General features: G+C 39.7%; 4 protein-coding genes across 6 annotated transcripts; 2 read left to right on the top strand and 2 right to left on the bottom strand.

Annotated features, from left to right (window-relative positions):
• Positions 1 to 176: 176 nt before the first annotated feature.
• tlk1a (tousled-like kinase 1a) lies at positions 177 to 11917 on the bottom strand. Of its 2 annotated transcripts, none has more exons than XM_069533472.1 (22): positions 11779 to 11917; positions 8907 to 9028; positions 8722 to 8793; positions 7835 to 7873; positions 6988 to 7063; positions 6838 to 6881; positions 6568 to 6663; positions 6393 to 6479; positions 6189 to 6281; positions 5949 to 6059; positions 5737 to 5873; positions 4875 to 5063; positions 4676 to 4742; positions 4059 to 4156; positions 3789 to 3870; positions 3612 to 3703; positions 3335 to 3424; positions 3074 to 3243; positions 2861 to 2996; positions 2005 to 2116; positions 1806 to 1913; positions 177 to 1254 (listed from the first exon to the last, which is right to left on the bottom strand). In XM_069533472.1, the coding sequence occupies exons 2-22, from the start codon at positions 9021 to 9023 to the stop codon at positions 1084 to 1086; spliced, it is 2187 nt and encodes a 728-aa protein (XP_069389573.1). In that variant the 5' UTR covers positions 9024 to 9028; positions 11779 to 11917; the 3' UTR covers positions 177 to 1083. The 2 variants fall into 2 exon arrangements, with proteins under 2 accessions (XP_069389573.1, XP_019945497.2); XM_020089938.2 differs by having other exon boundaries at positions 11485 to 11861.
• Positions 10305 to 22945, top strand: dcaf17 (ddb1 and cul4 associated factor 17). 2 transcript variants are annotated; one of them, XM_020089941.2, is made up of 15 exons: positions 10305 to 10383; positions 17191 to 17338; positions 17424 to 17527; positions 18605 to 18695; positions 18819 to 18955; positions 19062 to 19140; positions 19266 to 19355; positions 19444 to 19551; positions 19723 to 19825; positions 19949 to 20091; positions 20756 to 20865; positions 21072 to 21159; positions 21731 to 21814; positions 21938 to 22093; positions 22185 to 22945. In XM_020089941.2, exons 2-15 carry the CDS (start codon positions 17207 to 17209, stop codon positions 22290 to 22292), a joined length of 1533 nt encoding a protein of 510 aa, XP_019945500.2. In that variant the 5' UTR covers positions 10305 to 10383; positions 17191 to 17206; the 3' UTR covers positions 22293 to 22945. The 2 variants fall into 2 exon arrangements, 1 of the variants encoding a protein (XP_019945500.2); XR_002202832.2 differs by lacking the exon at positions 10305 to 10383 and having other exon boundaries at positions 17202 to 17338; positions 21922 to 22093.
• mettl8 (methyltransferase 8, methylcytidine) lies at positions 12337 to 17258 on the bottom strand. Its single transcript, XM_020089944.2, has 10 exons — positions 17117 to 17258; positions 15746 to 15899; positions 15430 to 15521; positions 14990 to 15345; positions 14835 to 14884; positions 14269 to 14329; positions 13777 to 13916; positions 13287 to 13393; positions 13085 to 13150; positions 12337 to 12825 (listed from the first exon to the last, which is right to left on the bottom strand). The coding sequence occupies exons 2-10, from the start codon at positions 15892 to 15894 to the stop codon at positions 12671 to 12673; spliced, it is 1176 nt and encodes a 391-aa protein (XP_019945503.2). The 5' UTR covers positions 15895 to 15899; positions 17117 to 17258; the 3' UTR covers positions 12337 to 12670.
• Positions 22946 to 23579: 634 nt separating the features above from the next.
• On the top strand, positions 23580 to 26515 carry cybrd1 (cytochrome b reductase 1). Its single transcript, XM_020089818.2, has 4 exons — positions 23580 to 23982; positions 25244 to 25452; positions 25749 to 25903; positions 26006 to 26515. Exons 1-4 carry the CDS (start codon positions 23796 to 23798, stop codon positions 26280 to 26282), a joined length of 828 nt encoding a protein of 275 aa, XP_019945377.1. The 5' UTR covers positions 23580 to 23795; the 3' UTR covers positions 26283 to 26515.
• The last annotated feature ends 177 nt before the right edge of the window (positions 26516 to 26692 follow it).

Raw genomic sequence — 26692 nt, 5'->3', positions numbered from 1 at the left:
CCGCTTTGTGTTTTTATGCCGATCTAAATTCATGTTGTGAGCATCCCTTGGCATGTGATGCAGTACCGAACAAGGCCACATGGGATCAGTATAATCTCAGAAAACGGAGGTAAATTCTGGAATACAGCATCCTAAAATGTCTCAGGGGTGATGTAAACATTATTCACTTAACACTATTCACTGGGAGAAAAAAGGTTTCCTGGCATTTATTATTCACTCTTAGCAGAACTGTACAATTTATACCCGAAGTGGAACATAGAGCCCTTGAAAAAGTAAGAGCAACAAAGCAGCAAAATGAAACCACTCCAGGTAACTAGTTTTACATCGGGGGAGATTTTTTGTCTTTGTACACGTTTCTGCTGCAGCTCAAAATTTGAGAATTCACCTGTACAGCATAAACAGCTTCCAATCTACCTGTTAATTAATATTCCTGCATAGGATTTTATACATTGTAATTTTTTTTTTCTACATTTGGTTACTTTGTGCATTTAAGTACGCTGCCCCAACCTACATGTCACTAGATGCCACTTGTATGCTACAACATTACATTCCCTTGGCTAAGTAACTCAAATTAAAGCCTAATATTTGAGAGAAAAAACAACATTTTTGCCAAATCAACAGTGAAATCTTTGTAGTTCTACTTAACAATGACAGTCCTCTCCTCACAGTATATTAACTTCTAGCAGCTGAATCATTTGCACCCTGGCAGGACCATGTTATTTAATCTTAACGGCGGGCTGCCAAGTTTCCCTTCGGCTCTTTAAGGCTTTATCCATCTGCAACATCTGAACAGAGTGCACAGTCACTTTTTCTTCAAGGTACGTTGTCAGTTTCAGTGCTTTCGTCGGACCGTCGAAAGATCCAGTTACCCATGTCCTTTTTAAAAAAACATCCCTTCACTGTCCCTCCATTAATCAAGTCCTGGTGAGGATGAAGAAGCCTGGCACAGGTCAGAGGGTTTCAGGTGAGATCTCCCCACCTGTGTCCTGCTCCTCCCTCCTTTCTGGCTGTTGCCTATCCCACGAGCGCTGCGGGCGTAGGAGCAACTTGGTCAGTTTGCCCTTCTGTCACAGTTCGATGGCGTCAGTATGAGATGATACTGGAGGAGGCTGGCCCGGAGCTTGCAGCACTCATCTGCAGGTTTCCAGAGGAGCTCGACCTCCGCATGTGAGGGAGCAGGTAGGGGTCGCTTCCGAGCTGGTGGACGTCGATGCGGTCCTCCTTCCTGTATGCCAGGCACCGCCTAATAAAGGCCTGAAAGGGGGGACGGGCAGAATGCAAAATGTCAAGGTCAGTCAGTTGTGTCAAGTATTTTTATTTTTTTTTACCTCACGACATTTTAAATAGCGTTATTTGAAGCCTTGTCTACATAACTGTGGAAATATTTTCCCCTCAGTTTGAAAAGGTCTCTGCCAGCACAACCTTCATTTAACAAAATATCTCTGTCCAGACGAGAACACAAAAACAACTCAGAATTCAAACAAGCATGCCAGGCCAGCAGATGGTGATAAAGTCTACATCAACAATCTGTCAAATATCAGAGCAGAACATTGTTTCTGGCACATGCTCATCACACAAAGCCACAGTGAGAGACGTAAACTGTTATGTCTTTTCCCCAATCGCTGCATTTTACATGTGCACCTGGAGTCTTCTAAAATGTGCACTTTTGAAGGCATTTGGCCAAATCTCAATTTTAGTGACTTAAAACATTGTTTGTGGACAAGAGGCCCAAACACAGAGGAAAGAGTCTGTTTTGCAAAATACCCACATTAGTGTGGACAGGGCGTTAATGCAAGTTCACTTACCTTTGCTTCATTGCTGGAAACGGGCTTGACAGGGAACTGGATGTCTGTAGCTTTGAGTATGGTGTTCTCCTGCAGGATGTCTTGTTGTGACTGGTTGTGGCCAAAAGGCTGCAAAGTGTAACAAAGCTTGATCATCAGACATGAATAACAAAACAAAAACAAATGTTGAGAAGGTAAGGACCTCAGTTTCCCTACTTACCTTCCTTCCATAGAGACACTGGAAAAAGATAACGCCCACAGACCAAACATCCACCTTGTTGGAGATCTTTGGAGGCTCTTTACCAACCACAAAGCATTCAGGAGGCAAGTACCTGACCAAAACATCAAGAAGTGGTTTAGCATCAGTACAAGCCTCCATGTCTAGTGAGGGTAAGTAATTTTAGCTCAAGTGCTGTAATGATGTACAAATGCTATTTGAACATCTCTTAATGCTCCCTACTTTTTTGTCCACTGCATTTATTTGATATGTTAGTAGATTTATATATTGCATGCATGGACTGTGCATAAAGAAGAATGGCATGACAACTCCTCAAAAGTGAAGCCAAGATCACCACCTTGTGGCTGGCTGCAGCAAACGTCATGAACCACGACTCCACCATGTAAGTAGATTGGACATGTGCCACAATTAAAAGTCAAAGCACTCATTTTTCAGAGATTTGTCACTGTAAGTAGTTCTCACACTGAACTTTGTTCAAGTGCGTGGGTTTAAATTAATATCTAATGATTTAAGAACAGGCTGAAAAATCACGATTGACAGCTGAGACTGACGTGTGATTGGCTGTCTGTGTCTGCAGGACCGCCTTACTGTTTGTTCAGCTAATAAATAGGATGCTGATATTAATTTTATTACCCCACTGTTAAAAAACTAGTTAAACCTGAACCCCTGCAACATTTAACTACTGCTTACATGTTGAAAATAAAACACCGACAGGGAGTGTTAGCATAATACAGTGTATTTTAGCTGCCTTTCATAAAGCAAACAATATGAATTCTTCCCCCACCACCGTCCATGCTGTTGTATTTAATGCATGTGTATGTGGGTTGTTTGTTCTCACCAATAGGTGCCTGCACCCTGTGATGTCAGGTCCATCCCATCCACACCATAGTTGTCATCATCCATGATTTTGGACAAACCAAAGTCTGTGATTTTGATTTCACCACAGGCCGTACCATCCACCAATAAGATGTTACCTGGAAACCAAAAGACAGTAAGTCAGCACCGTGTTGTTGATGATGTGGCAACTGTTGAAAGAGGGGAGGATTTGTACCTGGCTTAAGGTCATAATGGATGATTGGGGGTTTGATGTCATTCAGATATTTTAGTGCGTTCACAATCTGCATAACTATGGACCGCGCCTCCTTCTCAGACATTAGCTTATGCTGCTTCAAGTAGAAATCCAAGTCGTTGCCGTCGCAGTACTCCATAACGGTGCAAAATCTATTGAATGGAAAACAGTCGTAATGAGAATTACACGCGATGTCTCACAGCAACCAAATGCAAAGTTTTGTAAATGCATCAATTGACTGACGTGTCTGTGTCCAGTGAGAAGTAGTCGTAAAGTTTCACGATCCGGGGGTGGTCCAGTTCCTTGTGTATTCTGTACTCCCGACATGCGTGCCTGTGGAGAGGGGGGTAATTACATGTCCATTAGCAACCCAAGCAGGGAGGTGCAGGTGCTGAGGTTTATAGAGATGAGTAACACACACAGTGAAAGGGAAGGACATCAGAACAACATTTCAACATTTGATAAAAAAATAACAGCATAAAGCAGCTGAAGTTACAAACATTCACATGGAGCTACATACTTGTGATAGTTCTCCTTTTTCTCTTCTCTCCAGTTCTTGTTAAGTTGATGAATTTTCACAGCAGCATATCGTTGCTCAATCAAGTCAAAAGCCTGAAGGATAAAAAAACAATGGCTTATACGTGAAAAGAGATTTTCTTTATATTTAAACCTACAATATTAACATTTAATGACGTACTTTGTAAACTTCACTGAAGCCTCCCCTCCCTAAAAGGTGCAGAAGCAAATATCGTTCATTCAACGTTGGATGATCTTTGAATCTGTGGATTGAAAAAAAAAAAAAAAAAAAAAGAGAGCAGGGGAAACTTAATTACAGATCGACAGATTCTTCAGCATCACCTTTGCCATTTCATGATAAACTAACAGAAGTCAATAGCAGTGTGGCCTTGAGTTCATCTTGTTCCAGTGTCAATGCAGTAACTGTCAAGAGACATCGATTCAGACTCACTGCGAGCTGTCTTCGTTGTTTATTCTCTTCAGCTCCCGAATGTGAAGGTTGCGCACTCTCTCCAGACGCTCCAGCTCCGCCTGGATCTCAGCTTCTTCCTATAAATGATTCAAATGCACAAACACACAGCAGCTCAAAGAAACTTCAGAGTACTGACTACAAGGAGAGGAGCTCATCAAAACCCACTTGTGCACAGTTGAATAGTTCTGTATTAAATATTAACGGTTGACTTGGTACAGTGTCTGTCAGGGGCTGACTGCAAAGCTTATTCATCAGGAAAACAATGAATATGTTGACAAACTACAGGCTCACTCAATCCTTAGGGTGATTCACACAAAAGCAGCAATGGTTCAGATCAGGAAACAGGAGAATCGGGTTGAATATGTTCAATTATTCTTATACTAAAGACAAGGTTTTGCAGCATTTATTAATTAACTGACTTCAATTAGGTCTTCACTTCTAAACTGTGTAAAAGCTTCCTATTATATAGGTCCTGGACTAACTGAGTAACTCAAGAAATAAATTCATCAACAAGCTCTTATGTCACAATACACAGAGAAACTAATTCCCCAGTGGACAGATAACAAAATGTCTGCCTGGTTCAGCAGCTGACAAACCTTCTTAAGATGTCCGAGTCGCAATTTGAAGATCTCTTCCTGTTCATGGTACTCTGCTAGTGTCAGCCTTCACAGGAAGAGAGACGCATGGAAAAACAGTCATGTTACACTTGCATTACAACTGCTGCTGCAAAAGATTAATGGTAGAAGTTATTTGGACTGCTCTGATATCTATGATTAACAGGATTCCAGGACTTACAGCTGAGGTAGGCTGGGTTTTAGAAAGGGATCACTTTCTGCTCCGTTCACTGCCTTGGTTTTTCGTTGCTTTGGCTCCGAGTTTGTGGTTGGTGCTTGGGAGTTGCTGGAGGATGGAGGTTTCCTCTTGGCAAGAAGTTTTCTTTGCCTCTCGATGTCCTCTCTCTGTTGGTTTATACACTCTTGCTGCCTTTTAATGGGAAAACAGTGACTTTTGTTAAAGTAGCAGTTCCTATACTTGTATTTCATTGATAGTATCCAAAAGGCCACACCAAGGTCCAACAATCCATTTATGGAACACGTTTAAATTCACTAGATCCGGATTTACACTAAATATCACACATTCATAAATATCAGTCACCCAAACATGCCAGACTTTTTTCCATCGAGGTCCATGAATTATTCTTAGAACTCAAAGATGAAATGTCAAAACAATGCCCGATCACACACTGTTAAAAAATCCTGGTTCCACCCGATCTTAAAGGTACAGTGTGTAGAATTTAGTGATATCTAGTGTTGAAATCACATGTTGCAGCTGAACACCCCCTCACCTCACCCTCCCCTACCAAACATGAAAAATAACCGCATACCCACACCGCATCTTTGATGTAAAATATAATTTCATTGGTGGCGCTAATGAAGAGTGTGTTAGTTTACTGATAAAATCCTAACAACTACTGACAGGAGGTGATCACAAGTGGTGATGTGATCTGTCTGAAGTTTAGCAAAAAAAATATCTGTTGACACTTGATCGTGGTTGTACTGGGAAGCTTGCAGATGTGCGTGTTTCCAGGTAAAAACAACATTTTAATAATAAGTAAAAAATAAAAGGATTAATCGAATTAAGATTTAAAGATTCTTACTTCACAAGGTTTTGGAAGGCATAGCCATCCGTCCATTGTTCTGTGAACGAGGCACCATGTCTCACTGTGGTGAAATGGCCTAAACGTAGTCGATCCTGCATGCTCTTCTCCCGACACGCCTGCTTCTCTTGAGTGCTCTGAAGAACCATACATAACATTAATATATAATATACACACATACAAGAGTGTTGTTAAAGAAACAACACAATTACCTTTTCTATGAGCAACTTCTTGCTCATGGTGATGCATTTATTCAAGCGTTCCTTGTACTTTTCAAGTAATTTTTGTTGTTCATCTATCTGTCTCCTGAGATCACAGTTTGCCTACAAAGCAGAAACAAACAACAGTCAGACAAATACCAACTGAGCCTTATTTAAGTTTTCATCCGACAGTGTTTGTATGACATTAACATCACAGGCCAGTCAATTAGAGAGTACAGATTTGCTTCTTACCCTTAGTAAATCATCTATTCTGCCCTCTTTTTTCTCAAGGTCAAGGTTCTTAGTGCTTTCAAGGGCAGCCAGTTTCAACACTGTGAGGTCAGTCTAGAGAGAAAAACAACCAAGTTTTAAAAACGTGCAAAGTGATCCAATACACATTCAAGAGTGACTACAGGAAGTTATGGTAACTGGACTCTCGTCAGTCGTAGACCACACCTGAACAAATTTGACTGCTAGTTGCTTTGGATGCATCATGTGGTCCCCAAAAGACAGACTAGTGGGAGATGAGCTATTTTGTCTAACCTGCAACAGAAGAGGCAGCATTTCTTTAGTAACAGGACCAAACACAACTAGAGCAGCAAAGGAGACTTTAAGAACAAGTGGCACTCACAGCAGAGCCCTGAGTGGAGTAGGAATGTGAGTTCTGGGGCGAGCGAAGCACTGGTGGCAGACCTCTCACAGGACTGGACCCATTTCCTCCCTGGAACTAAAAAGGTAAAGAGGACACAAATGACATCCCAGCCTCCTTTTAAATCATAGTAGTCTTATTAGAAACAGGAAAGAGATTATGCCACAGTCGTTAAATAAAGACATATTAAGCACAAATTATTCACTCATCACTTTATATCCATGAACATCTGACACCAAACAGAAAACTTACATCAAAATAATCACTTATTTTGGGTCCTCGCACAATTGATTTTCCTGTGAAGGGAAAAGAAAGAGTTATTGGGTTTTATTAAAATACTTCAAAAGAGTAAAGCAATAAGCAAAAGTCAACATAAAACCGATTCAACACAAAGATGCTCACCTTGGCTGCTCTCTGATTGGATCTCCGGTTTCCTTTTTCTGCCTCTAGTAGTTTCTGACTGTTTCTTCTCTGGGGTCTAACAAAAGAAGTTGTGTAAAATAATATTTAATAAATAATTACTACTCAGAGCTTTTATGAATGCTTGTACTGCTGCTGTATAAAGTGGAAAATAATTGAATCATGAAACACAATGAGGTTCACCATGGACGGATCATTAGTCAATCACAGCGGCGGCAAACAACCATTCTACCTCACGTTCACACTTACGTGCCAGTCTGTGGACAACTCTGAGAAAAACCATGCAGGCACGAGGAGAACATGCCTGATAGATACTTTGAATGGAACCCAGAACCTATTTGCTGTGAGACAACAGTTCTAACCACTATGAGCAAAATAACTGTATCTGATTGAAGCTGTAACAACAGCAGAGCTCATTTTGACTTGGGTTAATGCTCTCGTTGCAGTTTCATATCAGATTCATTCTCGTAGCAATGATCAGATCTTAGTTGCATACTTGTATAAATTCAATGCAAACCAGCAGAAGATACACAATTGGTTTTGGTGCAATATTATTAAAGGTATCCAACACTTGTAAGGGAATAAATAAATACAAGTCTTATAGTAAGTATTTTGCTGTAAAATGTGACCTCTAATAAATCTCTCAAAAGTCTTATTTCATCCTATCTTATAAAATATTTGACCTGAAAATGGATTAAGCCGTTCTCGTGCATGTTTTCCTTTTTAGTATTGTTTATTTTACATTATCACTTTACCCAGGGGGAGCACTGCAAACTGCACTGAGCAACACGTGAAGCAACCACACTTTCAGATATGATCTTTTACTTACCGAATAGGCAGGAGAGCTGCCTCTTTTCACATCTGAACCCTATAAAGTGGGAAGAAAGAGTTTGAGACAAAACCATGAGAGAAAGAACCTGGTGGTAACCAGCAGATCCTGTTCACAGACCTTTTACTGCAGCAACACTTGATTACTCATGTAAGTATGGATATTTTAATGAAGAGCATAAAATAAATTAGTCACTAATCAAAACAGTCCAAATTTCTTACCATTACTTCACAAAATTCAATCAACTAAATGCCGTAAAGGCGTCTGTCAACAAATGCGGCAAATGTGTGTGACTGTATTCTTAAAGGACATTTGCAGAGACATTGTCAAGGGGCTGCAGTGATGTGGGTGTGTTGCAGCAGTGTAGCAGGAGGACATAAAATATGAACGTGAAAATCCAGTTTGAAGCCTTATTAAATGTCAGGACACAACATGGTGGTTGACTTCTCATGCTGTGCCAATGCATCAATCTCAGTGACACAAGGACCTCAGTAAGTACTGTTCAGGTCCTAATAACTTCTGATCCGTGCTGGTGTTTTTTATTTAAGTGTAGAGTGAGCGCAGGTCAGGGAGGAGTGAGGAGGGAGGACATGCAGCGGGGTAATACAGCACGGTGCAAGGTACCCGGGCCACCACTGCAAAATGAAGGTAGCGGAAACCCAACAGTTCGTGAATGCATGCATTGGGGAAAGTGTTAACCAAATTAACAGTAATGAGTATAAATATAGGTTTCAATAAATCTTTGGTTAATTGTCCAGCCCTATGAGGTGATCAATGCTAATGCCCCTGCCTTCTAAAAGGGAATCGTTTCATAATACAGTGACTTTTTTTTAAACTGTAGCTCTCAGAAATGCACCACTAATTTAAGAAAAGATTTGGACTTGTACCTCTGATTCCTTGTCGCTTGAAGATCCCAGGCTTCCAAAACTGTGATTGGAACATTCATTATTGGTCAAACCCTGAAAAAAAAAAAGAGTTACATATTACTTCAGATGAGTGTTTTTTAGAAAATAGTATTTCACCAATTACTCCATAACAACAAGATAACTGACATTGCTAAATATTCACTCACTTTGGTTCCCCCACTCATGCTGCCAGTGCTGCCCCCAGTGCTGCCGCTGACCCCGCCCATAAAGCGTGCCTCCAGCAGCTCCTGTCTCCGGGGGTCCAGGCTGTGCAGCTCCTCCATGGTGCCTGGGAGGATTAGCAATAATTCACAGTACGCCTCAGTTATTTAAGGATCAGCTTAATTGAAGCTCTTGAATGCCCACTCAAACAAAAAAAAAACACAGATGACACGGTTGCGATGAGCTCGAGCAGAGTTGTGATAAATGTAATTTACGATCTCAAACCCTGACAGGTGATAATATTTCAGTCTAGACCAGAATATAGGCCAAAACCAAATTTATGCCCATTCCCCAGTGGTATTCCCAAGACTGCTTTCATTCTACATTTATGAAGCACTGAAGAGAAAAGGATTTTTTATTATTACTTCACTCCTGTTACCGCCATCAGATCTGCTACTAGCAGCATAATACTACTCTCACCAAAAACAACGAATCTATCAAAAATAATTTGTTATAACTCAAAATGCAGAGCGTGATCAGTCCTAACATTAACGTGCATTTCTGTACCACAGGCTCCATTATCAGGAGAGTACAAGAGCAATGTATCAACTGCTAGGCAATGATGAATACTGTGCTCCTGTGGGACTGTTACATGAGCTCCCTCTGCTCCGGTGTTGCTGCAGACTCTGAGGGGTCTGCCCACCAAACCTGGCTTTTAATGAGACAACCATTTTGAATGAGGGCTGTGGAGCATAGTGCAGCGGGTGGGGATTTTTAAATACATTTCAGAGAAAGAGATTGTAAAATAAGAAATAACAACAAAAACCAATTCACACAATCACAACAGAGCCTACTTGTATTAGTTCTCCACAAATATGCTCACTATTAATATTTTTGCACTCGAGTATGAATGAATTTTGCAGCTGGGTTGCATAAGACTACAGTAAGGATGCTGCTCGTGCATCTGCACCTCTTCGAGAGCCAAGTACAAACCGTCTTGGCATTACGTTCTCTTCCCTGTAATCCTTGTGTAACTTGTATGGAAAATAATTGGCTGATTCCTTAACTGTTGCATTATCATAACTTCAACATGGGCACTAAATTATTCACTAGGTGTGGTCGGTCAAGGCATTTTACTCTGTTACTATAAAACCCTTAACCTTTATGAGAAGCTGTGGATTTAAAAACCTTCCCGTTGCGGCTTTTTGGTTCAACTTTTAATTTGCAGGGACAAGGCTGAACCATATCTCACCTTTCAACCAAAACGTTAATATCACTTTTATATCATCAATACATTATCGGCCATGTGGTGCCTTCAAGGATTTCCCTTTGTTTGTACCAGGAAGGCCTCAGTGCATGACTATTATCTATTTTCAAGCCCCTGCAGGAACAAGCGGGTGAACCCTTACAGCCCTTGCTGTGGATGTCATTTTGACTCCATGCTGCCTGGCTGAGTGACCACCTGTTTATGGCAGACACTTGGTAAGTCTTAAAAATCTCTGGTGCAGGGTGGGTTGGATTACCTCCATTCATTCAAGGCACACACACACAAAGACAGTACATATAGTAACAGCCATACATTTGCCCACAAGTGTCGTGCTGGTGAAGGCAGCCATCACACATTAATCCTCAATCATTGCACGCAACAGTGATAATACAAAGGAATGTTGAGGCTGTTTGAATTCTCCAAACTAAGCAAAAGTTCTGCATCATTACAAAGTCCTCTTTAAACTGATGAGGGTGCAAGCAGGCTTTATCAACAAGAGTGACAGCTACCTGAGATCAACACAAACATTACCAAACATGCATCATTTGTTTGAGTGTGTGTGTGTGTGTGTGTGCATGCTGAAAACCCCTAAGCAGCCGTTATCCCACACATCTTTTTGTGTGTGTTGTGGCATCCAGCCTTTCATCAACACTTAGCTCCTTTAGTTGCACTAAGGTCAAACGAGGCTACCTAGCATTCAGTGCATTAGCATCTCTTGCAGACAGCCATGTAAGGAGCATAGTTGACGTTAGGTGCATATAGTCCCATTTAAAGCTGAGCTACTGCTCCTGTGCAAGGTTGAGACGATCAGACACATGCAAACACACCACACTTTATAATCCATGTTAATTATGTGATGCACAGCTCGTGGCTGATCGTGTCACACAACGTAAGCATCACCAGGAATTTGCTCGACATCTGTGCTCGCATGTATTGATCTTGTTCGTCTTTCGGTAACTTGACTGGTGTTTGCTCTCCTAACGGCAGCGTGTTTTAGAGAAAGATGCGCCGACTCCAGTGCTAACCTTCCTCCTATGCTAAAGCTTTTGATCGCCATTACGCACGTTTATATATGTCCGGAGGTTAGTGCGCTGGCCTGGGCTCGGGAGCACGGTCCTGTGTCCTCGGTGCTACGAGCTAGCCAAACAGGCTCAATGGACTTTGGAGCCGACGCGTTCACTGTATCGTTAGCTAACGAAGCAGGTTCTCGCCACACAACATTTTCCTCGCTCCATTTTTAAGTGCAATTCCCCGGCGTCCTGCGCACAATGGACGAAAAAGGAAATAGACAAGCGTCTCAAAATGTTTCACGGTACCTTCCCGGGGCCTTCACCACCACCGCCGCGGTTTGTTGCTGAACACACGGTCCGTGTTGGGGACGTGGAGAGCTGGGACCAAAGATGGCGTCCCCTCCAAACTTCCACTACTTTGGACACTCATCAAGCTACTTTTCGTGTGTAGGTACGGCAGCGCGCACGGTGGATGTGCCACAGCGGCGGGGGAAAGGAGCAAATGGTCGCAGCTCGGGTGTTTTTGGTTTTTTAAACACGGACACACCGTCCGCCGCTGGGTGAGATGATCGAGTTATTGTCTGGTTGTAGGACACGAACCTCTCCACACCTCGGCAGTGCGTCCTGGCTCCAGGGACACCTCCGTCTTCAAGTGGTTCGGCTATGAAACGTCACGCAGCGTGTGCAAAATTCTTATCGCGAGGGTGATGCGTGTTTTTTTCCCCCTCACGTCAATGACAACAGGGAGAAAACATGCAAAGATGAGCGGATCCACAAAACGTTTACGCAGCACAAATGATCTTCGTGCAGTTTTAGGTACAAGTTGTGGATGATCACTTGGTCGAATTCATGAAATAAGAAATCAAATTGGTCGTAAACAATAAAGTTATGGTTATTTATGCCACAAAAAAAAAGTTGTGATGACAAAAATGTGGAATGAGAATATTAGAAAAAGGTTCAGATACTTGTCTGTGTTAATATAATCAGAAACAACTAATGTGAAGAGTTAGGCATCTTCTAAATTATGACTTAGTCATGATATGCCAACATTCTCACAATTAAAAATAATAACTCTTTTTAGTATTAATATTGAGTTAATATCTCATATAAAACCACAGTTTGTCTTAGGCATGATGAAAGTACTCACACAAACAAGTCTGCATTTGAGTTTTTATACCAAAATTTAAAATTACATAAAAGTTGTTACGCACCAGATAACTCAATGAGGTACAATGAGGTCAGATTTGTGAGATAACAACTTAACATTGTGACAGATATCTAATCAATCAACAGCAAGAGGTATTGACCTACTTTCTGTTCAGCCTTTTTATCTTGTATAACACTTTTCTTTATCTTGCTTCCATTATTTATAGCTTGACTAAAAGTTGCTGTATACATACTTATTTGAAAAAAAAAATGCAGTTATCAGGATTCAGTTAATAAACAGCGAAGTTCATAAAAAGGCATATAGTTGGCTCTGCATGGTGGGATGTCAGGATGACGGAGGTGGATGTGGCTTCCTGTACTTGCTCTGCATCCAAACCCGGTGCATTGTAATTTTCTTTCCTCTGTTCACTTTCAGTCGCCTGTCCTCCAGATTCTGAACTTCCTCCAGTCCAGCATTGGAAAATAAATCATGGACTTCGTCTGTAAAGAAATATAGAAAAACAGACACCAGGGCTGTAGGTTGGATTAAAAAAAATTAATCAGGTCAATAATCACTTCATGTCCCACCTCCCCCAAAAAAACACTAGAAACATCACTATTATTTAGATTTATTAAAAAAAAAAAATCATCAATACAGATTATAAACTCATCCACCATATTCCTAAATTGATCTCAGTGTCCTCTTTAGGACCTAAGGCCCTGTTATCTGCTATTTTCTCCTTGAAAATCAGAATAATACCTTTTGTGAAAAAGTAAACACAGGTTCCATCTCCACGTGTGTAGAAATGCTCTGATAAGCACCGTCCTGGTTTTAAAAGATTAGATTAAAAGGTTAAGTGTATTAAATTGTTAAAAGAACATAAAGAATACACATTAAATTAGGCAAAGTTCAGAAAATTGTTATATTGAGGTGTATTTTATTTTATTATTTGGAGGCTCACCCTTCTTAAACCTGAGCTGTGAGAGGTCATATCTGCCATAGTCGCGGAAAAGGAAGATCCCTCCATGTTTCAGGTATGTAGAGAGTCGGTTCACGACTCCTTGCAATCTGTCAACGAAGTAATCAGTTAATAATAATATTGATTAATAGGTTTGCAGCTTCTGATGATCTAAGTATTACCAGTCAAAATATATGATGAGTGCTTTCATTCATTGAGCTGAAATGTGAGTGTGATAAGTTGCTCATGTGAGTGCACTTGGTTATATTAAAGCCTAATATTGAATATTTCTGCTGTCATCCCTTTAACTCATGTATACATTTTAATGTCGACCAAACCACAGCACAGTTCTATGAAACAATACACACTGTGTTAAGTTTTGCAATTGGGTGTTGTAATGACATCCAGATAAAGCCTTGGGGACGTGAAGGTGTGTTGGGGACAAACAAATGACGTCACGCTCTCCTATCTGGCAAATATAACCTTCACCTACCGCTCTGGATGAATAGAGGAGAGCACAAAGACGGCCAGAATAACATCCAGGCTCTGCGGAGGGAAGGGAAAAGAGGCCGCCTCCTCACGTACGTCATGGACAAAGGAGTGACACACAGAGTCGTCATAGTCTGGATGGGTCTATATGAGAAAATAAAGTTAGCTTTGTCCAAAACAGTTTCATTAACAGGGTCCATTGCCAAATTGTGGCCGAGATAAGGATTGTTATCAGTTCTTTATCTTATTCTACAGGACGTGTTTTAACTACTCCACTGGCTCTGTGACCGTGACCTCTGTGACCCCTCCCCCACATAAGTGTTTACCTTGAAGAAATTCACATTCAATGTAAATCTGCCTTCACTTTAATTATTACCTATGCCAAGGAGGTTATGTTTATGTCTCGCTGTGTTTGTTAGTAACGAGGATTATGCAAAAACTACTGGATGGATTACGTTGAAATGTTTTGATGCCAAACAACATTAGAGAAACTTACTTTAACCATCTGAATGGCACGTGAAGAGAAGTCACAGCAGTATAAAAATCCATCTGTTTCTCTGTGAAAAAGAGACGTGAATTTAGATCATTACATGTAAGGCAATAGATGTTTGATGAAGGCATTTTGTGGCTTCAAAACTCAGTTCACTCTCCACGGGGTGGAGGGAAAAAGTAAATGCAATCGCTGTCTTTCTGGGAAAAACAAATGGACAGGATTGTGCAGTGACAGGAATTGAAAAGAGTTCCGCTGACATTTCCCAACTGTACAAAAGTTGATTGTAATTATACTGGGTATTTTAAACAATACAAATTATACCTTTAACGCTGCAGTATATATCTTGTTACTAACCTTAGAGCTAGAAAAAACAACACTGAAATCTTTGTGCTATCCTGGGATATGTAGCTGAATGACATGCAGAGATCTGTAAATAGCCATAAAGCCATTAAATGATAAATAAATAAAATGTTTTTTTTTGCTATTGGGTGTATGTTAAGTGGTTTGTGTATTTAAATCGAAAAAAATGCGTAGATTTGACAACACTGAATAAAAAGATATGTACTTACTTTATGGAGTTAACGATGGGAAATACACTGTTACCAGCCCCACATCCAACCTGTCAAGAGAGAAAACATTTATTGATAATTCTGACTCAGGAAATGTGGTAAAGCAAATCGTCTAATGGTTCACATGTAAAAGTAAATGATCAAAACGGGGAAACCTCCAAGATTCTGAAAGATGCATGTTGTCCAGGGAAAGTAGAAGTCTGTACGACATCTTCATTTTGTTCGAGTGATCCTCCCGGACAGGCCTGATAGTCAGAGATGTGTCTGTGATGGGGAGTGACATCACTGTGTGAATGGTGTCTGGTCTCTGGGTGCTGGCTGATGCTGGATCCAGTAGGTAGGATTTCTGTCTGCGGGTCAACTCGTCGCCTGGTTGAAACTTGGCTTTTTCTATCTGGAGGAAGCAGTTCTGGGAACTCTAAAATCAGCCACTTGCGATCTTTGAAGAACTTATTCTGGTGTATTTCATAAAACTTGTCCCAGTACCGGTCAGCTTCTGTGTCAAATTTACCTGAGTGGAGGGAATTCAAGAACATTTTTACCATTCTGTGTCCATGTAACATAAATCAAATATTTTGCAGGAATATCATCTAACCTTGTTCCTTTAAAGGAATTTGTACAGAGGAATTTTCTTGTGTCTTCTGCCGTGCATTCTCTTTGTCTTCCTCCGTCCACTGTACATGATCCCTAAAATGTAAAATAATATGCTTTATCCAAACCAAATTTATTCTGTGTGATTAATTAAAGAAAATACAAAACTAGACCATTGAAAATCATCTTTTTTTCCAAATCTAATAAAAATGCTGCCTCAATTTCAGCTTAATGTTATTGGAACAGCTACGCTGAAATCCTGCGATCTGCTTACAGGCAGGTACAGTTTGTTGACAAACCAATAACAGTACATCACTCACCACGTGTTGTGCTTAAAGATGTCGTCAGCATCGGTGAGAATCCGTGAACCTAGTGGAGCCGAAGGTCGTCCTCCTGTGCTCTTTCGTCTTGTGGACAATCTGAAAACTTGAGCCAAACTGGCCACAGAGACGCTCCGCAGTGTCTGCATTTGCTCTGTAAAAATGCAGCAAGAGTTGAACAGCCTTTCACAATGTTTTGACGGTGCACCTATATGGCAACTAGATTCATGGGAGCTGTTTAATGCTAACAAAATCGCTGTTTAATCTTCAATATTATCTTTGATATTTTGCTGCTATTGTCATCAACATCTTTATACATTTTTCTTTTTAACATGTAATTTATTTTCAGGAATAATTAACAACTTTCAAGCAAAAATGTTCCAAAATTAATAATTAATGACTCTAGAAATACTTTACATTCAAAGCACAGACTTCCACGCAGTAAATATTTTCTATATTTTATGAGCAGACAAACATCCCTGTATGCTCAGTTAAGAACTTTCCAAAAGCCGCAGTTTTCTGTTTATTTTTAGGATCTCGGTTTTGTCGAGAACAAATTTAATTTAGTAAGTCACAACCCCCGTGTGCTGTGACTCGAGGAGATGCTATTTTAAACAACAAATCAACAATCCTGAATCGTCTTGGCTTTCCACAAACAAGGAGGTTTTGTTTTGGAAAGATTTATAGAAGGTTAAGACAGAGACACTGTATCCATGACTAGTACTGTTATGCGGATTGTTTTTTTTTTTCTAAATTTGTGTAACTTTTCAGAAACATTATAAAACTGACCTGGTTCAAAACTGTTCTATTCTTGTCAATCTTGAGATAGAAAGCACTGATTAATAACTATATAACTAAATAAATATGATGTGATTAAAACATATTTTTTTAAATAAAGATCTTGTTCCCACTAGATGAAAAATAATCATCTTTTAGGACTTCAGAGGCTCCGTAAAAATAAATATAAAAGCTGTGTGAAATATTTGTATTTTTTAAAATTGAAGTTAGACAAAATAAAAATGCTGAGTTGCAGTACCCGCGGTGGAGAGAGGGGGGCGCTTTGATTCACAAGGGAGGATGTCGTGAGTTGAATTCTCTCGTAGAAGAAGAGGTTAGTACAAACATTGTGGCGCTAGCCGCTAACTAAAGCTACATCATTCAAAATATGAAATTAGCTTCCGCAAACGTATAGCTGCTGATAACACCTTATTGTTTTATTATACTCGGGCAACTTCCGTTTCGATAGGTTATTATATTGCGAGCTGGGCTCTTCTTTTTGAAAGAAGCTAACGACATATTGTTGCTAACCCGCTGTCAACATCGAGTAAACAGCTCCAGAGCTGTCAGACGGGAGAGGGAAACTATCCTCACCTGGTTCTGACCCTGGTTTCGGGGTCACCTCTGGCTGTCGACTCCTGACATGTTACCGGACCATCCTCCTGCAGACTGAAGAGCCACCTGATGATGGCGCCGTGCCGGAGAAACGGGGCCGTGAACGCCGCGGAGCTGCTGAGCAGGAGGAGGAGAGGTGTCACCGATGCTGGGTCCCTGATCAGACTGAACACGAGGCTCCTCAGAAACATCCTCCTCCAGGTGATGGACAGGGTCTTTAAATAGTTGGTAGCAGTTGATTCTTTACTGCCATGGTATCTTTAATGACATATGTTTTATTCTGTAGGACAACAGGGATTTCATCAAAGTGTGGAGCAAGACCTCAAAATCTACAATCATGTATGAGAATGGTAAAATCTACTTTGAAAATTACCAGAACTGCTACAGTTGGTGAGTATTAATACATAAATGAATATAAGTAAAGTACGTAACCATACAATAGTTGCATTCAGTTAACAATTCACAACAAACCCTTTCAAAATGACACAAGTCACACAAAACCTGAGTCAAATAATGTATCTCAGAGTAAATCACTATGCTTAAGACCAATGTCTATTTGTGAGATTCAGGAAATGAAAATATTTCCAGAAAACTACAGTAGTGGCCTACAATAACAAAGCTTTCTATGCAATTCTTTACTAAGACAGTATTTGAACAGAGAAGTTAAAGATTGGAGTAATCCTATGCCAACTTATTAAGATGTCTCGGTTCATGTCTTGAATTTTCTTGAAAAATAAAAAGTGAAAACATCTATTAAATGAATGGGACCTCAATAAACTTATAGCTCTACTCCAAATTCTTCTTTAGTGTTTTTTTTTTTCAAGTTTTGCCCTCTGTGTTCAATTTTCATAAATAATTTAATCATTAAGAAACTTTATGTGATAGTAAGATTATTATGGAGTCCTGCTCCATGGGAGCTGTTACAAGGCAGCCTACTCTTATGGAAAAGTCGCTCCTTAAAGATTTGGGAAAAGACAAAAAACATTACAAGAAAAAAGCTGTGGAATAAACCACAGTAATCTTCCTTGGGTAAACAACAGAGTAAAATATCTTACTAATTGTGTTTATCAGCTCTGAAGCTAAAATAAATAAGAGACATTCCCTATTTTATGCAGGACCAAATATCATCTTGATGTTATAGAACAATAAAAGAAGACATAATCAAAATTAGGTAGTGACAACTAGTGGAGATCATTTTCAAAGTTTAAAGCTCCATTGTTCAGATAAACTGTTTCATTTTAAAGTTGAAGACATTATCCTGTGTTAACTTCTATTTATATTGTTTTGCTAGTTGCAAAGAAGATATGTGCTGTAGGTACAGACCAGAGAAAAGGGGTTAAGTGGAAAGGAAACATTTTTTGGAAACCACTAAGACATAATTTATTCCTGCATGTATTGTGGTTTATTTTGTAAATTGGGTATATGCATGACATGCTTATTGCTGATTAAATCCTCCTGTGTTTGCAGTATTCACACAGAGCCTCAAGTTTTGTACAAACTGCCTAAAAGGACTAAATTGGAGAAATTTGAAGATGCCTTGCTGTGTCAGAGCCCACTTGTAAGTGTAACTACAGACATTTTTTATTTTATATTTGTATTAGTAGACCTCTCAGTACTAATCCTTCGGTGAACATATTTCACCAAACCTGTTTCAGACTCTTGTCTCGTGTGTTTTCGACAGGACAAAACTTTGACCTCTCCCTCTGATCATAAACCCAGTCTTTTAGCTTTGACAGCCAATAACTGGCTGTATCGCCTTTCAGCTGAAACGGGGAAAGAGCTGCAACAAGTGTACCTCTCCTCGAACCATAAATTCAGGTATTCTCAAGGCTCTGAGTTTTCTGTTGGAGATAAATACATTTATTTTTCATTATAGTTCAATCAACAATCTTTTCATCTTATTCTGTTGCTTTCTGTTTTAAAGGTATCTTGGCTGGGAGGTTTCTCAAGAAACATTTTATGTTAAATCTGTTCAAAACAAAGAAACCTCTCTGGCAAGACAGGTAAGGTCAATCTATTTATTTAGGTTTATGCTTAATTTAAGAGGGACACAACAGATTTTACAGAGTAAAATAAGCTAGGTGACAATGTACAACAACCATTACCTTATCCTTTTATCATTCCACAGGCAGGTATCACGCACAATACAGTGATGCACTTGGCCATCTTTCATGTGTTCCCCTTGCAAATTGTAGGCATTGTGGAGATTAACAGAAAGGTATGCAGATTTGTTTTTAGCCTATTTCATGTTTCAAATGTGTCTGTAGGATTGATGCATAAGTATCATTGAAATCTTGTTCTTTCAGATATTTGGGAATGGTGTTACCGATGTTGTTTTGTCTCAAGGTGTCCTGGCTGTGTCTCACAGCAACAAGTCTGTGAAGCTGTACAGCTTTCAACACATCGTGCAAAGGGTTTGTATTTTTTTGTGAAAATTCACCCGATGTTTTCCTGGCTGAATATTAAATTCAATCAAAATATAAAAAATAGCTCCCGGGGTAAAGACTAGGTCTCTGTGAATATTTACATCATGTTGGATCATCTAGCTGCTTACATCAGTTTATCTGATATTTCTTTATTCTCAGTACATGACGGAGAAGTTAATGCTTGGAGAGTACAGTTCTCTTCTTGGAGGCAAAACGGTGGGAGAAGCTCCGTTTGGTATCCCAGTAAACATCCAGATCACAGGTAGCTCTGTTTTTCAGTTCAAACTGGTGCTGTCTCTGTTTTTGAATTACAACTTTCTCAACTAATTTGAGAATAAATGTTTTTCTTCACAATGTGAGTTCTTTTTTTTATCTTATTGCACAGATTGTCTTCCTGTGCTTTTTGAGGTGTCCTGCGCGAATAACGGCGTCCAGATTGGAGGATACCCATGGCACTACATCTATACACCACCACAGAAAAATCACAAGGGAACTCACCACATCTGCTCACTCAAGGACAATACCATGGTACATTTTAAAGTATCCTTACCATACACCATCACACTCACACATTTCAATAACTGTGGTAATTGGGCTATAAAATGTAACTCGTGCTCGACTGTAATAGCCGTGCCCAGTCTTGTATGATAGACTTAACTGTCACCAAATTGTTTAGAGCCTATTGAAAGTGTCAGGGTAAGAGGGGCCACAGATGTTTTTGACAGCCTCTGTATTCAGCTGCTGCACAGAGCAGGACGGAACCAAATCTGTAACCGCAATTCAGAAACCCACCAAATGTGCTGAGTATTTTTTTTGCTGCATGTGTCAAATATGATTTTTACAGTTTTTGGACAATACTACTCACATTTATGAGAAGAGCTTGATAATATATTGTCGAAGTCTGATACATAATTAAGTTGCCACCGTTTTCAAAAGAAAACTTAATGCGGTTTTCTTTTTGCTCTGATCATTGTAATGTGCCTGTGATGAAACTTCAAATAAGTAACTGCAACAGAAGCAGCATTTTACGTTCACCACCACTTAGTCTATAGCGGTAAAGTTGCAGTTGTTTGAATGGATTGTTACAAATCCAGCTGTAATTTTGTGGAAACTTACAAATGGCTATGTGCTCATCCTGTTGTCTGGAAGTTGTAATTAATTCTTAACTGTTATTGTAAATGTATGGTTTAAGGCAACAAATGGAATACAAAACATGAACTGCTGCTCTTTGGAGAATGACAGTATCTTCTTCCATCCTGACGACTCAGGAAGAATCATCCACGTTGGACCAACCACCATAAAGTGAGTACTTTAGTCAACTTTTACACAGCAATGCGTGTAAAGCAACAGCAGTGGAATTTTGCTCATAGGCAAATATACCAAAGACATTTTAAGACAATAAACCTTTGTCCACCAACAATATAATGTTTAGTGCATATGATATGTTTGTTTTTTTTCCCTCTGTTTTACTGGGCATGTTTCACAAAGTACAATGTTTTTTTCCTCAGTGTCCTTCAAATCCTTGATGAACTGAACAGTAGTTTGCCATCAAAGGTAGTTAAGGACTTCTCTATGATGACCCTTCGAAATGACAATGTGAGTATAATGCTACTCATCTCAAGATAGAAGTTTCAGCCTCAGTCCTTATTCTAGATCAACAATAGTTGGACACAAAAAGCTCTCGAGTCTTGTCTTTCCTAGTGGACATCTTTGTCTGAATCTTTTATAAGTGTGGCACCTCTTTTTCATCCTGAGATAATTGTAGTCCATTTATCCATCCGTTGCATTTTAGTAAAGTCTTTAATCACCCACTCGCCATGAATTCCCAGTTCCCAGAAACGAACATTTGTCCAGACTTCAGTGCATGTCTGAAAGCAGATTTTGTAATACACTTACTACTGTTGATCTCAAAGGAGGCTTGAGATCTGAAAAACATTGTCTGTTTTGATAAAAGAAAGCTTAACATGGAGCCAGAGTGTGCGACAGACACGCTTTACCTTGATTGTGAATCATTCTTGTGTACGTACGACATTGTCAATGTCACACTGGATGGAAATCCCATGCAATAACTCAGCCTACATACAACAGAGGCACAAAGTAGATCATCATACTGGAGGTGGATTTAATGTTACATTTACATAATCTCAATTGTGACCAACTTTTACAGCCTACCTCACAAGTCACTGTCACGTCATCAGGCCGCACAGTGAAGAGAAGATTTCATCAGCTGGATGATGACCCAGATCAAGAGGTATCACGATACTTTAAATTGCTAATGCAGTTTATTTGCAAATGAATATATTCTATAAATATAAAGCTATATATACAAAGATCTCCTCACGGTGTCTTTGGTGACAGAAAATTGATTTCGCAGACTTTCCGTGTGGTGGAATACGAGGACGAGCTTGACCTTTTGGCAGTCGTGGTCACTAACGGTGAGGAGGGAGAAGGTAGAGCTCACATCCGACTGCATGACAACCAAAGTGGACAGTTACAGCGAAGAATTGATCTGCATGAACAATGGGACGAGGTGAGTAACTTGACATGAACACACCAACGTTATGTCAAGTTCTAATCAATCTGTGAGTGTGAATTCATGCACGTGTGCTCTTTGTTTTTAGACGTATCGGCACGAGTTGTTCTTTGACAAAGACACGATTGTTCATATTGAACAGAAGAACTCCAACTTCTGCTGCCATGTTTACAAACTCAAGGACAACAGGAAATAAGTGATGTGAATAAAGCTGCTTGAAATTTAATAGCTCATTTTAAAATTGTGTAAATATTTCAAATGTGGGTTTAATACAGTTTTCAGTTTAACTCAATACTGTTTTTTACCCAGCATAACTGTTTCTTTGTGTGTATTACACTTGATAATCAAGTAGGTTTTTAAAATCACTGTATTACTATTTACCACGATCTGTCTCACATGTGAAGTGAACGTTTTTATACACTTAATCTTAAATTAAAATTATATGTTTCTTTTCTTTCCACGATGGTTTTCCAAATATGAATATATTCATAAGTTGTTTACATGTAATTTCCCGTCTACTTGCTTTCACTCGCAACAACTCACTCCAGTTAATGTATTCCACAAACAAGCTGGTGCAATCTGGCTATGCATTTGAAATTGGCAGATTTTGATTTTGCCAAGCCACAGATTTACCCAGTTGCAGCATGTTTAAGGTCCCACCATATTTCACAATCAGCCTCATAGTATGTCTGATGTGGTCCCTACAGGAAGAGATGGCTTTCTGCCAAATCTACAACAGTTGTGATGGTTTCACATGAGAGAATTTTGTTTGCGGTTTTCTTATAGCTCTTCTCCACTGGTCTAAAGTGGGCAGGGTAATTAAATACTAACTTTTTTGTTGTCTTATAAGTTGTGTGGATGTTTTCTTAAATCAATCAATCAAGTCTAAAGAAACCACACCTGCACAGAGGAGATGGAAGCAGGGGCCTATTTCACAATATTGCCTCTAGGGGTTCATGCAGATCCCAAATGGTGAAAGTTTCACGTTTCATAACACAGAATTGTTGTTTTTAAATTCCAGATGAATGTGTGAGTCTCAGTGATATTTGCTTTGACTCATTAAAAGTGTCTAAAGTGTCAGCCATAACTGGCATTCATATTCGACTTGAAACAAGGTCATTTACACCGTGTTTTTAGCCTTAATATTTGCTGTAAAACTCTGGTGCCACGTCCACGCGTGGATCCTGCTTAGTGGTGAATAGGTAATGAGTAATTTCTCATTTTGGGCAGAACCTTCCAATTAAGTAAAACATAAATTAACTTATAGCATCCAAGCACCTTGGTGTGAACTTACCACTATGAAAGATCCGTTTTTACAGCTACGCACAAGTCAACATCAACATTCCCCACAAATAACAAGTGAAGTGTAATTTCCTCAGGGTCAATGGCATCTTGATATTCTGAAAACACTTGATGTGGCCATCACCCTGCGTCATGACGGGAGGGGACAGTGGGGGTCACTGTCCCCTCCTCCGTGCTGCTGGGGGGCGGTACTTGTAGTTTTCTGACAGACGTCTCACTCCTCTGTAAACACTGAAGTTACCAAACCTCCTTTCCTCCTCGTATTCTGCTCAGTCACGTGGCCGCGCTCTGCAGCCTCTTGAAGTTGTCCTGAGCAGAAACAGAAGCTGCTGCGTCAGAGAAGAAACAACCTCAGGTTGCTCTGCTGCTGAAGCTGATCACACACACACTCACTGCGATGGAGAACTTGAGGCAGTTCCTGGCCGCTCTGTCCGCCGCCGTCTTCTTCGGGGTTGTCTCCATAATCTTCGTGATAGTTTGGGTTCTGCACTACAGGGAAGGGTTAGCCTGGGATGGAGCTCTGGGCGAATTCAACTGGCATCCGCTGCTCATGGTCACAGGGTTTATTTTCATACAGGGAATAGGTGAGAGGACTCGTTTTTTTTGTCTCTTGCATAAATACGTTGTGCCTAATGATGTCAGTTGTGGTGTGAACAGCTAATTATTGCCCGAGGCTAAGTTACACAAGTCAAAAATTTGCAAGGATCGTGGAAGAGGTTGATGTTGACTTATTCGTAATTATAAAACTAAACTTGAACTAAACGGATCTTTCGTAGTGTTACACAACTGTGCTTAAATGGGGAACTTATTTTACTTTTCCACCTCAAAGGGACCAAAGGCATTTTTTGAACTTATGGTGCACTTTTGTGTGATGTAAGGGTTTGTGTATTGTCAGTTGAAAGATTGAAAGATTTGGTGGATTTCTTAAGTATGATGACATTAGAGACCTTGCATGTCTGTTATGTGTCTGATTACTCAGGATGGAGCCCTGCAATGTTGTTTGGGGATTTCCATGGATTATAATAATAATGTTATATATAGATCACTTTTCAACATAAAATACAAAGTGCTGCACAACAAGAAGACAAATGGCTAAATAAGTCACCAGATACTGATTAGAAGGATTGTATTGGAACTTGTCCCTCAATAATGGGTTCCTGAAGCCCCCAAGCTAACTTGTTTGCACAATATATTATCTTTCACATAACAACGAAAAACAAAGATCTTTCATGGCCTTGGGTGCTCCAGTGTCTAAACACCATAAAAAGGGTCAGTCTGCAAAATAAGCCCTTTTACTTAGTTTATTTAAAGAATACTTTGCTGGTAATACTTTTTGTATGTACTTGAATGAAGATTTTGTTCTTAAACCTGAGGTTTTCTGTGTGGCATCGCTACTTAAACATAAGTAAAGAAGCAGAGTTCTTCTTCCGCCTTCGCTCTTTGCAGAGCTGTGAAAAGTTTTATATTAGGGATTTAAATATTTAAAATAATCACTGTAAGACTTCACATGGTTTAAAGACCTAAAACGTAAATTATATAGTGACAATAACAATGTTTGGATAGTGATGTTTACTATCAATAATTCAATTAAATTGTATTGGTATAGTGCCAAATCATAATATACATTATCTCAAGGCACTTTACATAAAGATCAAAACCTTAAAATTTATAGAGAAACCCACTAGTTTCCACAATGAGCAATTCCATTTTTATATCACTTAGCTGTCACAATTGAAAACCTAATTTTAACAGTTTTATTGGAAATTGACTTATTTTGAAAGAAAATTAGTTTGTCATGGTTGCATCAAACCTGTTTGATTTACACCGACTGACCCTCTCTTGCAGCCATCATTGTCTACAGGCTCCCCTTTACCTGGCAGTGCAGCAAACTGACGATGAAGTTCACCCATGCAGGCCTGAACTTAGTGGCCTTCATTCTCGCTGTTATATCTGTGGTGGCAGTTTTTGACTTCCATAATGGTGCGAAAATCCCCAACATGTACAGTCTGCACAGCTGGCTGGGCCTGACAGTTGTCATACTGTACTGTCTACAGGTAAATAAACTAGTTTTGTTTGAGATTATTTGTATCTTAAGTATTGGCTGCTGGTTGTTTGGTGCAGCATTTTGCATTTACTTGTACCACTTTTATTTATCTTTTCTTTATGGACTGTTTGGACATAAAGGGACTTTAACTAGCACATGCATGTGATACTGAGATTTATTTAAGAACACCAACAAACAAATACCCCTCTCTCTTTCTTAGTCACTAAAATGCAAAGTCCCAGTGAATAACATTCGTGATTGGTACAATAGCTAACAAGTGCATTTTTTCTCCCCTTCAATGAGCAGCTGGTCCTTGGAGTTGGCATGTACTTGATACCAATTACTCCGGTATACTGGAGAGCAGCATTTATGCCCCTCCACATCTACAGTGGTCTGTTACTCTTCACCAGTGTTGTTGCTGTGGCCCTAATGGGCATCACTGAGAAACTCATTTTTGCCCTGTAAGTACTTTTTAATAGATAATAATATTGTTAAAAAAAATGTGCAATGTTAATTTGCTGCATAAACTGAGTAAACCGTTTTTTTTGTATTTCATGACAAAGGAACAACCCAAAGTATAAGGACATGCCTCCGGAGGGAATTTTTGTGAACGTTCTAGGAGTCCTCCTGGTGATTTTTGGAGCTCTGATCCTCTGGATTGCAACTCGACCATCTTGGAAACGCCCCAGTGACCAGGTCTTGCATACCCGGCATACCGATGGGGGGGGTGAGGACAACACCAAGGTGGGCCCATCCCTGTCTCAGCTGACAAATGAAGCTGATTCAGAGACCTCTGGAGATGTCAGGAAGAGGATCAACAAACTAGACGGAGCAGATTAATTGTTTGCAGAATAAATGAGTTGTGGGCTGAATGTAGTGTATGTTCACCCAGTCTGCACTAGTCTGAGGGGGTGTGCTGATCTTTCCTTACATTTCATTCTACCTTGAGCTTGTTTTCTTGAAGATGTGTTGTCGACATACACTGTATAAATAATCAAGGCCGATTTTCTATGATCTAATTGCTTTGTTGAGAACATTTTTATATATTTACAATAAATACTGGTCATTTCTAATCAGCATGTTACAGTTCTTGAATAATTAGAAATATATGATTGTTCTAATAATTGGCTGCTATGGAGGGAGAAATATAAAAATAAGTAGAACACAATCTGTATGATGAGCAGCTCTTATGACTCTGGGTTCCTGTTACTGTGCTTGATTGATGTTTTATCAAAGATTATTTAGTAATA

The sequence above is a fragment of the Paralichthys olivaceus genome, chromosome 10 (genome assembly GCF_024713975.1).
Source record: "Paralichthys olivaceus isolate ysfri-2021 chromosome 10, ASM2471397v2, whole genome shotgun sequence".
Taxonomy (NCBI): Eukaryota; Metazoa; Chordata; class Actinopteri; order Pleuronectiformes; family Paralichthyidae; genus Paralichthys; species Paralichthys olivaceus.
Note: the sequence above shows the minus strand (reverse complement) of the source record. Positions and strands in the feature narration are given on the sequence as shown.

Coding starts and splice junctions, on each gene's coding strand:
- tlk1a (XM_069533472.1), bottom strand. CDS start 9,023: ATGGAGGAGCTGCACAGCCTGGACCCCCGGAGACAGGAGCTGCTGGAG. Junction 4,157..4,675: donor GACTCGGACATCTTAAGAAG/GTTTGTCAGCTG, acceptor AATCATTTATAG/GAAGAAGCTGAGATCCAGGC. Junction 3,704..3,788: donor GCTTCAGTGAAGTTTACAAA/GTACGTCATTAA, acceptor TTTATCCTTCAG/GCTTTTGACTTGATTGAGCA.
- mettl8 (XM_020089944.2), bottom strand. CDS start 15,894: ATGCAGACACTGCGGAGCGTCTCTGTGGCCAGTTTGGCTCAAGTTTTC. Junction 13,394..13,776: donor TCCTCTATTCATCCAGAGCG/GTAGGTGAAGGT, acceptor CTTCGTTGACAG/ATTGCAAGGAGTCGTGAACC. Junction 12,826..13,084: donor TGTTTACTTTTTCACAAAAG/GTATTATTCTGA, acceptor ATTTCTTTACAG/ACGAAGTCCATGATTTATTT.
- dcaf17 (XM_020089941.2), top strand. CDS start 17,207: ATGATGGCGCCGTGCCGGAGAAACGGGGCCGTGAACGCCGCGGAGCTG. Junction 17,528..18,604: donor TACCAGAACTGCTACAGTTG/GTGAGTATTAAT, acceptor CTGTGTTTGCAG/TATTCACACAGAGCCTCAAG. Junction 22,094..22,184: donor TGCATGAACAATGGGACGAG/GTGAGTAACTTG, acceptor CTTTGTTTTTAG/ACGTATCGGCACGAGTTGTT.
- cybrd1 (XM_020089818.2), top strand. CDS start 23,796: ATGGAGAACTTGAGGCAGTTCCTGGCCGCTCTGTCCGCCGCCGTCTTC. Junction 23,983..25,243: donor TATTTTCATACAGGGAATAG/GTGAGAGGACTC, acceptor CCTCTCTTGCAG/CCATCATTGTCTACAGGCTC. Junction 25,904..26,005: donor GAGAAACTCATTTTTGCCCT/GTAAGTACTTTT, acceptor TTCATGACAAAG/GAACAACCCAAAGTATAAGG.